We start from the raw sequence: 14,932 nt of genomic DNA, 5'->3' as shown, positions 1-14,932 counted from the left end.
GACGCTCCCAGCAGTGTACCCTACCGTCCCTACGTCCAAATGGAGATCGAGAGAAGGAATAAAATATATACAGAATTTTTCACATAAGACTGTAAGAATTTATATTTAAATAAGTCATTTGCATTAGAAGAGCGCCTTCTTCTACATGCACTGTATTATCATTTTTACAGCAAAATCGCCCCTAATTAGATTACATGTGTCGTGAAGCGGAAAATGGAAGTTGTATTCTATATTTGATACGTATCTTTTTTTTTTTTTTACCTTGAATGCAAAAAATTAAACACTCCTGTAATGCTAATGACCGCGTCGCAATTACTCTGCAGTGCGAGTGGAGTCTTTAGAATGCGATAAAATGAGCGCCGTCATATTTTGTAGGCCTCGTTCCACTCTAATACTCACTATAGATCAGTCTATGCCATAGGGTGAGCCCAACTGGCCCATCCAACTTACCCAGTTTATCCGTGTAAACGTTTACAGATTGGACAAAGAATGCAGAACTGTGTGGTTCTTAACATAATTGGTATTTAACCTGCTGAAGTGTAATGATATGTTGTGACACTATACTGCGGTAGAAATCAAATGAAATAATTGGGATTAGTTTGCAAGCACCACTGGCCTCAGCAAAGCCACAGAAATTGGGTACATAAGTGGATACATGGAGCACTGGTATTGGTGCTATTATACTGCTATATATATACAGCACCCCTCTGTATTTTTCTTCTACGAAGACTGAACCATATTTACGGGACCTGCGTTTTACATATTACAGAAAGACTCCGGCAACAATTTCCTAGTAGCTTTTTCCATAAATGGCGCGATTGTTGTTGTTGTCGTTGTTTTTTTACGCTGATGGTGCGCATCAGAATAAAGCAAACATGAATTAACTATCAATTTTGTCAATTCATAAAGAATAGATAAACTATAGTGTTAGGCTTCTCATTTATAGAGAGGTTTGCGGCCCGCCGTAAGCGCTATTCGTTTCAGTTTATAGACAGTCTAAAATGCCGTTCTTGTCTCCAGTGGGGCGCTCCCGGGCGAAAACGAACTCTTGCGACTTGTGCTCTTTTGGGCGGCGCAGTTTCGCTGTGAGGAAACAGCGCGTCATTTCCTCATTGCTGCTACACGTGCACCATTAGGAACGTCTTCCTGCACTGAACAAAGGTCGCACGCAATTTGTATTCATACATGTTGAGCAATGAACATTTACAAGAGACAAAAGAAGCGTGCATTGCTCAAACTCTGAATTCTCCTATCTGTGGCATCTGCTAAAGAGAAAGGCTCGCTTTCTCTCAACTCATATCCCTTAATCCAACCGTAATGACGTCATCACATAGCCTGCATGGCGCGGTATATGTAGACTGACAACGTATCCTCCGGTGCTTTGCAATAGGTAGAAGAGCAACTAGAGGCAGTATACGCCTCTGGCAGGCTCATCTACATATGGACATCTGCCTATGGCTCGTCTTCCTATGCCTGTAGGCCTAATTGCTGGTCAGAATGTTTCAAGTACAATGGTGGTACACGACAGCTTCGGCTTATTTTGTTCACTGAAATCCCGTGCCTGGAAAAAGCTTCACAAAGTGATGCACACAAACTGTGACTGTTTACGTACATCCCCAACTCAGCCAATAATTTTCGCATCCATGAGTTTCAAAGACTGCTTTGTTGCACTGTCTAGGGCCTGAGTGGCCGCACTACGGTGGAGAGAGATAACGGCATCTGACCCCCTTGCTGACGGGGTTCGCAGTCACAGAAAAAAGCCCGTCTCGTGCATATGCTTCAAGGCGTGCTGTTACAATAACAAACAAACAAAAAGCAAATGCGGCCGGATTTCGCTTTCCATGTCCTTCGCGGTCACTACTTGGGCGCTCACACTGGGCCGTACCACGGAGAAGGGATTAAAGCGTGTGCTCTTACCCAGCAGCCTGCGACCAGGTGATCACAGCGGAGGTGTTCCAGCTGATGAGCCCAGGATTTCGGCGCGGCGGCTACCCCGGCGGTATACACTGCATCTACACGCTGCGCAAGCACAACTTCCGAGTCTGCGCGCTCGAGATCAAGATGGAGGCCTTCGAGCTAGAGCAGGATCCCGGCTGCTCCAAGGACTACCTGCAGTTCGGCACGCTGCGCTTCTGCGGAAAGCAGGCTTACGGCGCCACGAGTACGTAAACCGCAATCAGCGTCTCATGCAGGTTGTGTGAAAGCCATGCTTGGAGAGAGGAAGGGGGTGGCGATAATTCTGCCTCTGCGGCTGACTGAGTGTGTATGAATCAATAAATGCGCTACTGCACTGTATGAGCAAGGAACGCAGCAGTCCGAAGAGATGCCAGGATCGCGGCGCCTTAGTTGCTGCGATGCAGTCAGCTAGCGCAGCGACAGATGGAAGACGTAATACGACAGAACCTTTTTAACTTTTTTTATATATATATAACCATGCTCTTAAATGTGAGAGCATTTGCACGATATTTCTGTTTCGAGACTATGTCTGCGACGCTACGTTTAATTCCACGCGCTGAAATTGAACCTGGCCACTAGACTTAATTTGAACTTAGCGCCAAATCCTTTCCTCAAACTAATCTTTGAGCCCCTCTGAAGCTCATAAATGCGTACACAAGTGGATTCAAGTCAGCGCCGGTGCCACTGTTAAAAATACTACGCCACCTAGAAAACTGTCAGTCTGTCAATTCATTCCATGCTCAGCAAAGCCACAGACAAAATTGTGCAGCTTTCGAAAATGTTTGCATTAAAAAAAAAAAAGAAAAAAAAAGATGCGGGACTTGAAAAATAACTCGAAATAGAGGTTCTCTCATCACCAGTCGTAAAGTCCAACATGACATCTGGCGATATGCGAGGGAAGGCAGCGTGGAGAAGCCGACTGTATCGGCAACTCCAAACTGGAACTCTGTTCGTCCAATGTACTTACGAGACGAACCCTTCAAGGTAATGTATAGACTCGAAAGGCAAACAATTGCATCCAACGCTATAGGGCGCATCCCCCCCCCCCCCCCCCCCCCCAAAAAAAAAAGGATCTCTGTTCGGGATTTTCATGCATTCACAAATATGTCCTTGCGCTTAGGTGAATGGTGATCATAATTATTCGTTGGTTTCAAAACATGCTTTGCTTTGTAGGGTTCCCGAGAACGCATCGAATTGAACGAAGCGTGCTGTGATAGCTTATTCCGAAGTTTACAAAGTGCCCACTGGGTGTTAACGCATTAAGTTGTGCGAGTTGGTGCTGGGTTGCTAACTTCCTTTCTTATAGCATATAATGGGCAGCGGTTTTTTGCAGACGCAGATACACGTAGGATACAACACAGGACACTATCGGATGTCCTGTGTTGTCTTTTACGTCTGTTTTCATCTATAAAGACCACTATAAACATGAAGTTAACTACTGGGAGTATCAGCTACCCACTAATTAATGAAAATAATGTGCAAATGTTTGTTCTCTCTATATAATTGTCTCCCGACTATTTAGTTCGTGGCATCCGTGGCACTGAGGAGAACATGGGGCATAAGAACCCGTCTACTGCGACAAAGCCGTGGCCAATCACTCGTAGAGCATTGGCGTTCGGCCATAATTTGCGTAGCAAACAGCCTCAGCGTGTAGTGGAGTGAAAGAAAAGTGTCACAGACAAGAGCAATGCTGCATTCATCAAACCCTTCACAGTTGTTGGTCAGTTAAATCAAGCCGCCAACGTGATTTGCTGATGCTGAATTAAAGTGTGCAAGTTATACAAGTATAGCTGCAAGATACGTACGGGGTACTGTCTAAAGGTTGTGTTCGCAGCTATTTCAGATGCGAAACCAAACGCAATTGTCCCGAATAGAAATCGCTAGAGTCCCTACAGCATATGTAGTTCGATCACTCTGCCTACGGCGTCCGCATAGCGTTTCCTTCGCAACCACTTTTTTTTTTCTCTCTCTCTATTTAGGGACGATCGAGTTCCTTGACGACGAGATGAAGATCCAGTTCCATACAAACCCAACTGTCAGCGGTGCCGGGTTCCTGCTGACCGGCAAGCAAGTGACCTGCTAGCCAAGCGACTTCCAGGAGAGCAATTTCTTTTATGAGGTTCATTAAACAAACTTTTTTTCACGCTGTTCATACGTTGTTTCACTCCGAAAAATGGGTTGAGTAAAATGGACAGCCAGATTAACAAATTCTCACAGGCATATTTTTCCTTTCCTTCTTTTCATCATATCACCTAGCGACATATTAAGGAAAAAATTGAAGTCGCCGGCACTCGCGGACCTCGCCCGCACTCGCCCAGATGGCTTATGTGTATGGCATGTTTACCTAGGTTACATGAGGAACTGGCACATATTGAAGCTCATGAAGACGATGATGTGCACTGCACAGCGCGAGAGTGTGTTGCAGTTTTAAACGAGGCGTGATCGGATGCGGCAATAGTATGTAAGTACATAACCACATCTAATAAATACCATGTATGAAAAAAGCGCGTAGCACTCTTGTGTGCGCGCCAGGGAAGCCATCTGTGCGTTCCTAAACAGATTAGCGTGTTTTTTTTTTTTCTTTATTTTATTTCAAGGAGCCCTTGAAAAGGTACTTTCTCCGATATTCTAGTAGAACAAAACCACAGACAAAATCGTTGTGAGTATTCGGACCAAATTTAAAACTTTGCGTGGAGCCGATAATTTCAAATAATTTTAAAAATTGCTCCTGGTGGCCGCTCGCAACCGATTAGGGCGACCCGTTCCTCCGCGCAAACTTCTCATATTACAGTCAGTCAGCCAACTTTGTTTAGTCAAATGGTGATAGCTTGCTCTCCCGTAGGCCTCAGCCTAAGCCGAGGTGCCGGGGGTTGGGCTACCGGGCCGGGGACAGTGGCGTTGGTCGGAGCCTCGGCCGCCAGGCTGATGAGTTTTTTCTGCGTAGCGGGATCCTCGCTTCGCAGCAAATCGCCCCAGGATGTTTCATTATTGAACTCGGCACGCCCTGGGGAGCTGCCACATTCTGTAGTTATGTATGCCAAAGTACCTTTAGCTCCACAGTATTTGCATACTCTGTCCCCTACCTTGTGTTGATTGTATATACCTAGATTTTGTGGCGAAAACTAAATGTTCATTTGAATCTTCCTCCACGCATTACATGGCAAAATTAATTTGAAAAGAAATTAAATTACATTACTAAATACTTTGCTGAAAATCACAGAAAAGTAATTAAATTACATTATTCATTACTGCTCCCAAAAAGTAACAAAATTACATTACAATTACTTCTGTTGAGGAATTAAATTGCTTTTAAATTACTTTCTGGTTTTCATCCATGCAAAAACTAAGTAAAGCTAGCGCACAAAACAACAACTTGTTCTCCAGACGCGAAGCACGCACATTCTTTCATCTTCCTGCGAAATTCCGTTCCAGAGAGCTATTCCTTCCCCCTTTCCTACAGCGCTTGCCATTACAAAAACAAGACAACCGCAAGAAGAAAAAAACGACAAAAGCAGAAGCATGGTCGAACGGTCGTGAAATGAGCAGCGAACCCAGCATCTTGTTGGCCCGTAGCTATCCACCATTTGAAGGGCCCGAAGAAGCTAGGTTATTTATTGCTTCCGCAGTCCCAAGAATCGACGTCGGCACCTTGCACTCAGTAATGTTTATGCCACGGTGGCTCACGCCATGGACCCTTCCGCCTGTCTCCTTCATGGCATACCCCTTGAGCGAAATTCTTCTCTTCTCACTATGCCTGCGACCCTCTTGGCTCCCGCTTTTAGTTTCTTTAGGGGGTTTGTGTTTTTACCTCTTTCCTGGATGAAAAATCCTAATATTCTGATTTCGCTGACGTTCGGGACCTCCCGTCCACCCACTGTTATGTTAACTGGCAGCCGTGGGGCACATCTCCCTTTGTCGTAAATTAGGAGTTCTGGCTTGAGTGGTGAGCACTCTACCCTCTTTTTTTGGCGTATTCGACAATTATGTCTGCCGCCTCTGGTAATTTTGACCTTGCCATGAAGTTCACTAACCCATAGATTGACGTCATCTGCATGGATGCCGTAGTTCAAGTTATCTATTTCGTCTGGCAATTTTTATTAATTAAGAAGGGGGACAGTATTACCATTTGTGGTGTGCCTGCTCCTCTTATATTGATTGGTTCTGATCTGATGTCTTAGAATTTGAGAGTTACTTCCCTGTCTTCCAGGAAGTTGTTGAGGTATCTATAGGCATTCTCGCCCAGGTCTGCCTCCCGAAAACCCTCCATAACGGCTTTATGTTTGACATTGTCGAAGGACTTTTTTTAGGTCTAGTCCTAAAGTGACCCTCGCGTTCCCTATGTAACCTTTGATGTTATCGTTTTCCAGTCTTAACATGACATCCTGAGTGCTGAAACCGGGACGAAAACCTACCACCCCGTCTGGCCATTTTCTTAGTTCTTCCATGTGTCTGGAAATCCTGTTGAGCACGATGTGCTCCATGGCCTTCCCGACACAGGACGTATAAATGACATTGGTCTCAAGTTGTCTAGGCTCACGGGTTTACCTGGTTTCGGAATGAAGACAACCTCTTCCCGTTGCCAGGATTTCGGCACTTTCCCGGTTTACCATACTTCTTTGAAGTGTATTTCGTCAGGTGTCTGACCGAAATATCGTCTAAAATTCTAAGTGTTTTGTTGTTCGTTTGATCTGGTCCGGCCGCGTAGTTGGTTTTCAGGTTGCTTAGGACAGCCCTGACCTCAGCCTCTGTGAAGGGCTCATCAAGTTTGTTTTTTTGTTTTTGTTTTTCGCTCCCGTAGTTTTCTTCTACTTTGTCCTATATGTCTCTGCCAGCTTTTTGCACAGCTCTTCATCTGTGCCTTTGAAATCGTGCCTGGCTTTAGATTGTCTAATGTTGGCTTCTCCTTTGGTTGACTCGGGTCAAGCATGTGCTGCAGAATGTTCCATGTTTTTGCTACCCCCATGCTACCATTCATTTCGTTGCATGCCGTTAACCAATTTTTTTTCTCTAAATCTCTAGAGCACCTTTCGATCTCTATGCATAATTTGTTTATTCTGCCCGTTAGCTTACTGTGTTTCTCTGCCGTTTTTCTCTTTTCCTCCAGCTCCTACTTTTTTCTTAGTAGTGTGAGGAGGCGGGAGTCTACAACACGGGCTGCTTTTTTGTCCTGCACTTCCACTGTTGTGGTTTTTATGTGCTCCCTTAACCGTTCCGTCCAGGTCTCAATACAGCTGATACTATCTAAGCATTCGGATTGCCTGAGTGTTCTGAACTGGTCCCATTCTGTTATTTCTGGGTTTTTAATCTTCCTTAGCCTGCAACCTCTACCCAGCGTTAAGCTGATTATGATTTCACGGGTGTTAGTCCACCTGGCTCTGTTTATGGTCTTAGTGATTGTCAGGTCAGGAGAGGTGTCTAAGCTTCCTGAATGTCCACCCCTGGTGAAGGAGGCCGGGTTGTTATGGAGGGTAAATCCTTGGTTTTGAATGACGTTCCATAGATTTTTTCTTTGGTTTTAGAGTCTGGATAGCCCCATTCCTCATGTCCCGCATTGAAGTCTTCCACTGTTACCAATGGGTCCTTGTCTGCGATTTTGCTAATTTTTTTGACGAGGGGCCCAAAGTCTCCGTTGCCCTGAGGCGGACTGTATATGTTGAATACGAAGAGGCTTTTTATGCCATTTCTGCCTGTAATGACCTCCGTAAAGACGTAGTCTTGTTGTTCGATCCCCGTTTCCTGTATGATTGCAGTTATATGCAAACCTGTCATGTGACGTCATCGGGGGCTTGATGGGTGTGCCCACTCATTGGACGCTCCCAAGTGACGCGGGCGGAAAAAATCTGGTGCGGCGTCGTCACCGCTTGTTTTCTTCATTTTTTCTTCCGCGCTGGCTTGCAATGAATTGGGGAGGGGGGGGGGGGGGGGGGGGATCGTCATTTTCGATCGCCGATGTTTTCGGTGTTAGTGACGCTAGCTTAATGGTGAGGCCACTCATGATACCAGAAAAAATTTCGCCTTAAAACGCGAATTTCCGTAGCGATAGATTAATTTTTTTTTTCCCTGCACTGTGAGAAATACAATAAAACTCCCGGCGCAGGAGTGCGCGTATTCAACGTCGAGTGTTTACCAACGCTGCATGCTCCCCTAGCCATAAACACAGCATCCGTGTTTCACGAACCCACCGCCGCTATCGGCTGGCGCTAGTGTCTACAGTTTACGTATTGCTATTCTAAAGCGCGTAGCACTTTTAACGTCGCGTGGACCCCTCAGAGCGACTCCTCCCGAAATCTTAAGATCTTCCTGCCTTTTCACCATGTTCTCCGGCACTTGACCTTTCCGCCCAGACAGAGGATCATGTAGTCGAAAGTACAGTTAGAATCAGCGCTGCTTCTGATAAAAGCTGCAGTGAGAAAGGGGACAATATTGCGTACGCGAGTCGTTCCATGCAAATCAGAGCGCGACAGCCATGTACACGTTACAGAACATAAATAACCGATTACAGCGGCAATTACCCCGATTGCAGAGGTCAGTTACATCCCCTGAAAAGTAAGTGCACAATTGTATAAAAGGAAACCGACCACTATTGTATTATCTTCGTTCCAGCTTTCATTCTCATCACAGAAATAACAGTCGCAATAAACAAGTGCGACTTCTTTTATACGTTGTTACACGTTAATTTTAGAGGGGAACTGTATTTCAATGTTTCTGCTAAGTTTCTTACCTTCCCTCCTGAGAGGATTAGCAGTTACTGGTGACATTATTTCCGCGTTGGAAAATCGTTAATATAATCTACGTATGAACACCTCATACATCAGCGCGTTGTTTCATGATGCTTCGATGCTAGCGCTTCACGTGTCTGAATGCTGTCAGCTAGGCCAACGCGCTCCGAACGCGTCAAGTGTATCTTGCAACATTTTTAAATTAGCCGCATCGAACGTTAATTTAGCCGATAATTTCGTTCCTCTAACCGAATTCCCATACGGTAATGCGAACGGAGACCCAATGAAATAATCAGAAACGAGACTCGAGGCTCACATTGCACCCAGTGGCGAGGTTGAAGGCTAAGGTTTCCTTCTGAAGCCCAGCATAAGCCGAGCCGTTGCTGGTACCGATCCAGAGAAAAGGTCGTTGGAGTGCTGGCGCAGCCGAGTAATCAGAACTTTAGCCTCGCACTCGGGGAGTGCTGAGTTCAAAAAACAGTGCCGTCAGGCACTCACCGATTTTCTAATGGCACTAGGTTTCTCCTGACATGGATCACAGTTCTGGGATAAAACGCTTGGGAAGTTTTGGGCTAACCGACGCTCAGTGGCAAGGATCTAACAATGTCACCAGTCTCCGTGTGACGGAAGTGCGACCGTGACAAGCCGTTTTTTAATTAGGTTTAAAAGACATTCTCGAATAAGTGCCATTAACATTGTCTCCATATATATATGGGTACGAACGACGAGAAAAATAGGTGCACCTTGGAAGCAGAAAAATTGTTTTGTTCCATGTAACTTCATATCGCAGGACAAGTTGACTCTGTCCCTGGACACGCCCTTGTTTGGCAGACAGCCTTCCACAAAAGAGCCTTAATAGCACTGGGTTTCAGTTTTAATTTAGTTTCACATGCTGGAAAAAGAGAGCAAGAATGACAAGGGTAAAGCCAAACACACAAAGGGACGTGTCTGTGTCTTGAATGTTTCTTTTCGTCCTCGCTTTTATTGCGCTGTTACTTTTTCCATTCAGAAATCCCACGAGGTCCAGATACTTCCCCTTCTAATCAAGTCCACCTTTCTTAGACATCCCTCCCAAATGGGCACTATTGTTAAGATGTTGTTATGAGCGTACTGATGCAGACAAAATGTTGTTCTTAAAGCGGTCCTGCATTTGCATTAAGGATTAGGCAGAAAACCAATGAGCTGACTTATTGGTAATAAAGTGCAGAAAACTGGAAACTTCTCGCGGGGGGATTTGCGGGTGTATTGATTTGTGAGTGCATTCTTACGACATGCCACAAAAATTGCGTCGATAAATAACACGTTGATAGGAAAACACTCGTCCACAATTTTTGGATATGCACTACAAAACACTCTATAGCAGCAGTACTGGTTTCAACGGAATCCTTACTTTGCGTGCCTTCTTGAGCTATTCCACGCCTTCATGATCCCTGCGTGCCAGCTGCCGTGAGGCGCTGCGGCTCAATCTGATAGAACGTTCCTACTGTGCGAATTCGTGGTATTTCTCTTGGCCACCCAATTGGACTCCGCTCCTACTCTTGTCACCCTCGACTGAAAATAAAAGTTTTCCTCCTCCTCCTCGTCTCGGAACGGGAAATGCCAAAGAAGACGGCGATGACCCGGACGTGGCCCAAACATGAATCGCGCGCAATGCCGTCGCTCTAAAATCGGCGCTACCACAATTGTTTGCCATCAAGTTGATGTTCTAAAAGATTTACCGTTAATTACAAATGGTATTCAGAAACAAAGTTACTGATTACTTGTCACTGATTCCCGAAAAAGTAACTGAGTTACCTGGAACGTTACTATTTAAAGATTAACCCCTTACTTACAAAATTGTAGAAAGGTATCAACTACTTGTAGCGCGTTACGCACAACTCGAGCGCAAATATACTCAGCTACGGCAAGAACATCAGGCAGTGGTCTTGCAGCGCAGTTTTACCTCATGCCCGCGCGGATGAACCCTCAACCGTCATTGCTGACAAACAACCATGTCGACATGCCAGAGTGGATATTTGCTGGCTTGTCAGCCTCCATCATCAGTATGGTCGAGTTCCATGCTGAGCCCTTCACCTACAAGTGTTTGACACGTTTTTTAATGCATAAGCATTACACACCCGGTCATGAAGAAAAGTCGGCGACCGGCGTAGGGTCACACCACTTGTCAACCGTAACAGGTAGAAAGGGGAAATCATTCCGTTCATTGTAGGGGAGAGAATAGAGACCGGGACGGAAGGGGCCTACTACTGGAAGAATCCAAAAATGAAACTGCCTTAGAATGACATAATGCAATGAGAAAATGCAAGTTACTAAAGATGACTCAGCAAACATGCATATGACTAAGGATGACTCAGCAGAATTGAAAAAGCAAGGATACCTTATGCAAGCGCATTGTCATCGGATAATGATAATTAAGCATCTAGTCCATTTTTACAATAGCTAGTTGTCGACAACACGCTCACAGACTAACAGGGAAGTCACTCGCTATGACAGTTTTGGTCACAGTATCGCTTCATGGTCACCTCATTTTCCTGACGTCAGCGTCCTTAAAGGGACACTGAGGACACATTCAGTTGACCCTTACCGAAAGATTACGGCATCCTAATTACAAAGACCCTGTTTCGCTGAAAACAGATTTTTTATAACCGACTCAGTACCGAGAGAGCAATTTTTCAGAAAGTTTCTCGAAACTTCTTGGTCCGTATAAAATGGTGCAAATAAACTCTCAATGATGCAGCAGTTAAATAACAAAAGGAGACTGTCCTGAGCTGCTAAATGCTCAAATGGGTGTTATGAGACTTAATGCGCGTGCTGCAGTTTAAAAGTAGCACCTGTTCTGAACCAGAGCTGTACGTATATTTTACTTGTAATCGATTACATGTAACAAATCACTTTTTTGTGTAATTTTGTAATCGGTTGATTACATTTTACAAACGGCAACGTCTCGCGTAATTCAATTACTTTTTTTCTAACTGATAACCGGTAATCAAGTACTTTTTTTCAAAAAAGAAAAAAAAACTGAGCATTGGCTTAGTTCAGCTAGGCCAAGATATAGGAGTTATGCACTTGACGTTATCCACAAGGGTAGCTGCCGGCGCGGCATTCGCCATTGCATGGTCGTGTGTGCGGGCGCCGCAACCAGCCGCAGTACTCAACTCGAGGTCCGGGGTGCGCTTTCCGCGTCTTGTCGGAATTTCTGCGTCCGCCAGCGAAAACCATGCGAGTGAGAGGACACGTACTTACATCCGTGGACTTCATGGTACAAGAAAAACGCCGGTCTCGATAAAATGTTCGACTTAGTGAAAACATCGGCTCGTACGACTGTGATAACTTCGTCGTGGTATGCAGCGTACAAGACCACTGCTTCGCGTTGAATTCCCCGACATCGAGGCCTGCTTGTGAAGCGCAGGTGAAGCACAGGTGAAGAAACTAAAACGTATAAATTCATGAAAGGGTTTAAATTTTGTAGCAAGAGCTACACCACGCCAGCCCCTCCGTCTATTCGCCGTGATCGCACTTTCGTCGTGGTCGCATCTTGGTCACACTGACCTAGAGCCGTTGCCTAGCAACCACTAGAAGAAGAAGAAGGAGAGGAATAAGAGGAAGAAGAACAAGAAAAACAAAAAGAACTAAAAGAAAAGAAGAAAAACAGGAACGAGAAGAGGTCGTGGGAGGCGTTATATAGCTGGCAGCTGGCAGGGCCGACCACAAACTAAACGTATACGACTTCCTGGCATTACTTGTGGCAGGAGCTGCGAACTCGGGCCTCTCCTTTCATATGGGAAGGTGATATTACAGTAAGCCTGCCAAGACCCTTGCATTCACGTTATCCCTAGGCCACGCAGGCACGTTCATACGGCTCGGGTAAAGCGGGGCTTGATATGTTGGCTGGTAGCTTACGCTATCGCGTCATCATGAAGGTGGGAGTGCAAACAAAGAGAAAGAGGAGGCCTAGTGGAGGGCTTCGAACCACCGCGCAATAGAGGCTTTCGCCTCTTTAGTGGGAAAAAGTGTTCCCACAAATAAAGTTGAAACCATAGAGTAAAAGCAATGTCTTTACTTCCAAGCCGAACCTAAGCGTAGCCATGCAGATAGCTCTCGCGCAACTGCAGGTTTAACCACAAGCTAAACCACGGCTCATCTTTACTTTGACAAGCGAGCGAAGCCAAGAGCCACATTGGTGTGTGATAGCGTCGATGGCCGGCGTGCCGTTTTTAGAGGTGAGTAGATTGCGACATGTCTGTTCTTTTAGCTGTCACCTCTGCCGACTAGCAAGTGACGTACGTGTTACAACTGTATCAAGAGTTATCGCTGCGCATCGCGTTGTTGCGAACCTAGGTCCCATGGGTTATGTGCATTCCAAGCGGAGCTACGTTTCCGACGGTGAATTTGTAAAACATGCTCGCTGAGTGTGCCGTTTATGCTGCGAGCACGTGAAAGTATTTGATTGACCTTCTGTCACCCAAATTAAGCACCCCGCCGGGGTGGCGCAGTGGTTACGGCACTCGACTACTGTTCCCAAGGATGCGGGATCGAATCCAGGCCTCGGCAGCAGCTTTTCTATGGGGGCGAAAAGCATGGTGCCCGTGTGCTGTGCGATGTCGGTGCACGTTAAAGAACCCCCGGTGGTCGAAATTTCCGGAGTCCTCCACTACGGCGTCTCTCATAGCCTGAGTCGCTTTGGGACGTTAAACCCCACAAAACCAAAACCAAACCAAATTAAGCAACAGCATTGTTTCGCTTTACTGCTGGAACAGCGCCTATGCAAGCTTCGATCGGCAGTTTGCCGCCTACCGCCACTAGAAATGCGCAATTTATTGAGCTGCAAGTCGTGTTGCGCGCAATGCGCAGCCGGCCACTTTTGCTATCGAGCTGTTGCATGGGTGAATGCCTGTTTCAACACCGAACAGGCAGTGTTATGTTCCGAAACACAAAAATACCACTGCACACTCCATGCGCAAAAAGGACTCCACAGCGAAAAGCGGATGTGGAAGTATTTAACAACTTGATAAACATTTACGGATCATTTTTAATGTACGGCTGGCACCTAACAGCGAACCGTTTGATTTTTATGGAAGTTTTCAGTATCATGTAACGGCCGAAATCGTACGCTGTTTCACCGCTTTCGCGCTTGTTTTTGCCAGATTATCGCGATGACCATTTTCTTCTTCATCGGATGAATCAATACAGGTGCCTGATACCTGGCAACGTGAAGTGAGAGCCCTTAAGACGTTTTTCTTTACGTGCTATAAAACTCACGTGTTCTGAACGTGGCGAGCTGCCTTGGGGGTGAGTAGCGTTTCTTCTTAGATGGAGAGGCAAGAAAATTAGAAAGGCCGATGTTTAGACAATACAAGCGACCACGTAAGCCCAAAAACGAACATGAAACTCACTCTGCTTTTGAATGTTTTTGAATTTTAAAAGATGGTTTGGTTGGTTGGTTTGTGGGGTTTAACGTCCCAAAGCAACTTAGGCTATGAGAGACGCCGTAGTGCACCTGGGATTCTTTAACGTGCACTTGACATCGCACAGCACACGGGCGCTTAGCTTTTCGCCTCCATCGAAAAGCAAGGCCGCCGAGGCCGGGATTCGATCCCGCGTCCTTGGGAACAGTAGTCGAGCACCGTAACCACTGCGCCACCTCGGCGGGGAATTTCGAAAGAATTACACCTAGCCTATCACCTCACGTAATCAGGAAAAAACTACCGCTTCTTGAGCACGTTCACATCGAGACAGCGGTACACCCGTCAACTGTGGCAGCAGATCGTATCCAAATTTTGTACACCCTTCCTATACGTCGGAGTCTATTCATGTTTTGCAATATAATCAGATAAGGGGCAAGTTTTTTAATGTACGCAGATAAATAACTCTCAGACGGATTCATAATAAAAACAGTCTCTCTCCCATGCCAAGCCTGCTGCCTTAAGAGTTGATGATTCCAAATGGGATCGCTATAGGTCAAAATGGGTTAAGAGATTTTGAAAATGGTTTCCAAAGATTATTTGTAGAGTGGCCGTTATAAAACCAATGACTGCGGATTTTGATATAAGACTTCTAAATAGATGTAGCTTGAATTATAGCTCAGAACTAGATTAAAAATTTGCGCAGTACTGTTGCTTTTCCTGTTACTTTCTTTTTATCGTTTCCACTTATATACGTTTTTCTTAATATTTACTGAATGTTGCATTTTGTATAAACGTAGAATCGGTTGCACTGCACAATCCCAGTTAGCATTATTCGCTTTCAGTGAAAAGGAG

At 45.5% G+C, this 14,932-nt stretch overlaps 1 protein-coding gene across 1 annotated transcript in view; it reads left to right on the top strand.

Annotated features, from left to right (window-relative positions):
* Window positions 1-4,095, top strand: part of LOC146201588 (dorsal-ventral patterning tolloid-like protein 1) — a 39,876-nt gene extending 35,781 nt beyond the window's left edge. The window contains exons 12-13 of the mRNA XM_084583168.1: window positions 1,925-2,161; window positions 3,936-4,095. Of these exons, the coding sequence (XP_084439294.1) occupies window positions 1,925-2,161; window positions 3,936-4,039 (341 nt within the window). The 3' untranslated portion in view covers window positions 4,040-4,095. The remainder of the gene's footprint in view (window positions 1-1,924; window positions 2,162-3,935) is intronic.
* Window positions 4,096-14,932: the final 10,837 nt, after the last annotated feature.

The sequence above is a fragment of the Amblyomma maculatum genome, chromosome 1 (assembly GCF_055883805.1).
Source record: "Amblyomma maculatum isolate TAMU_Amacu chromosome 1, ASM5588380v1, whole genome shotgun sequence".
Classification (NCBI taxonomy): Eukaryota; Metazoa; Arthropoda; class Arachnida; order Ixodida; family Ixodidae; genus Amblyomma; species Amblyomma maculatum.
Note: the sequence above shows the minus strand (reverse complement) of the source record. Positions and strands in the feature narration are given on the sequence as shown.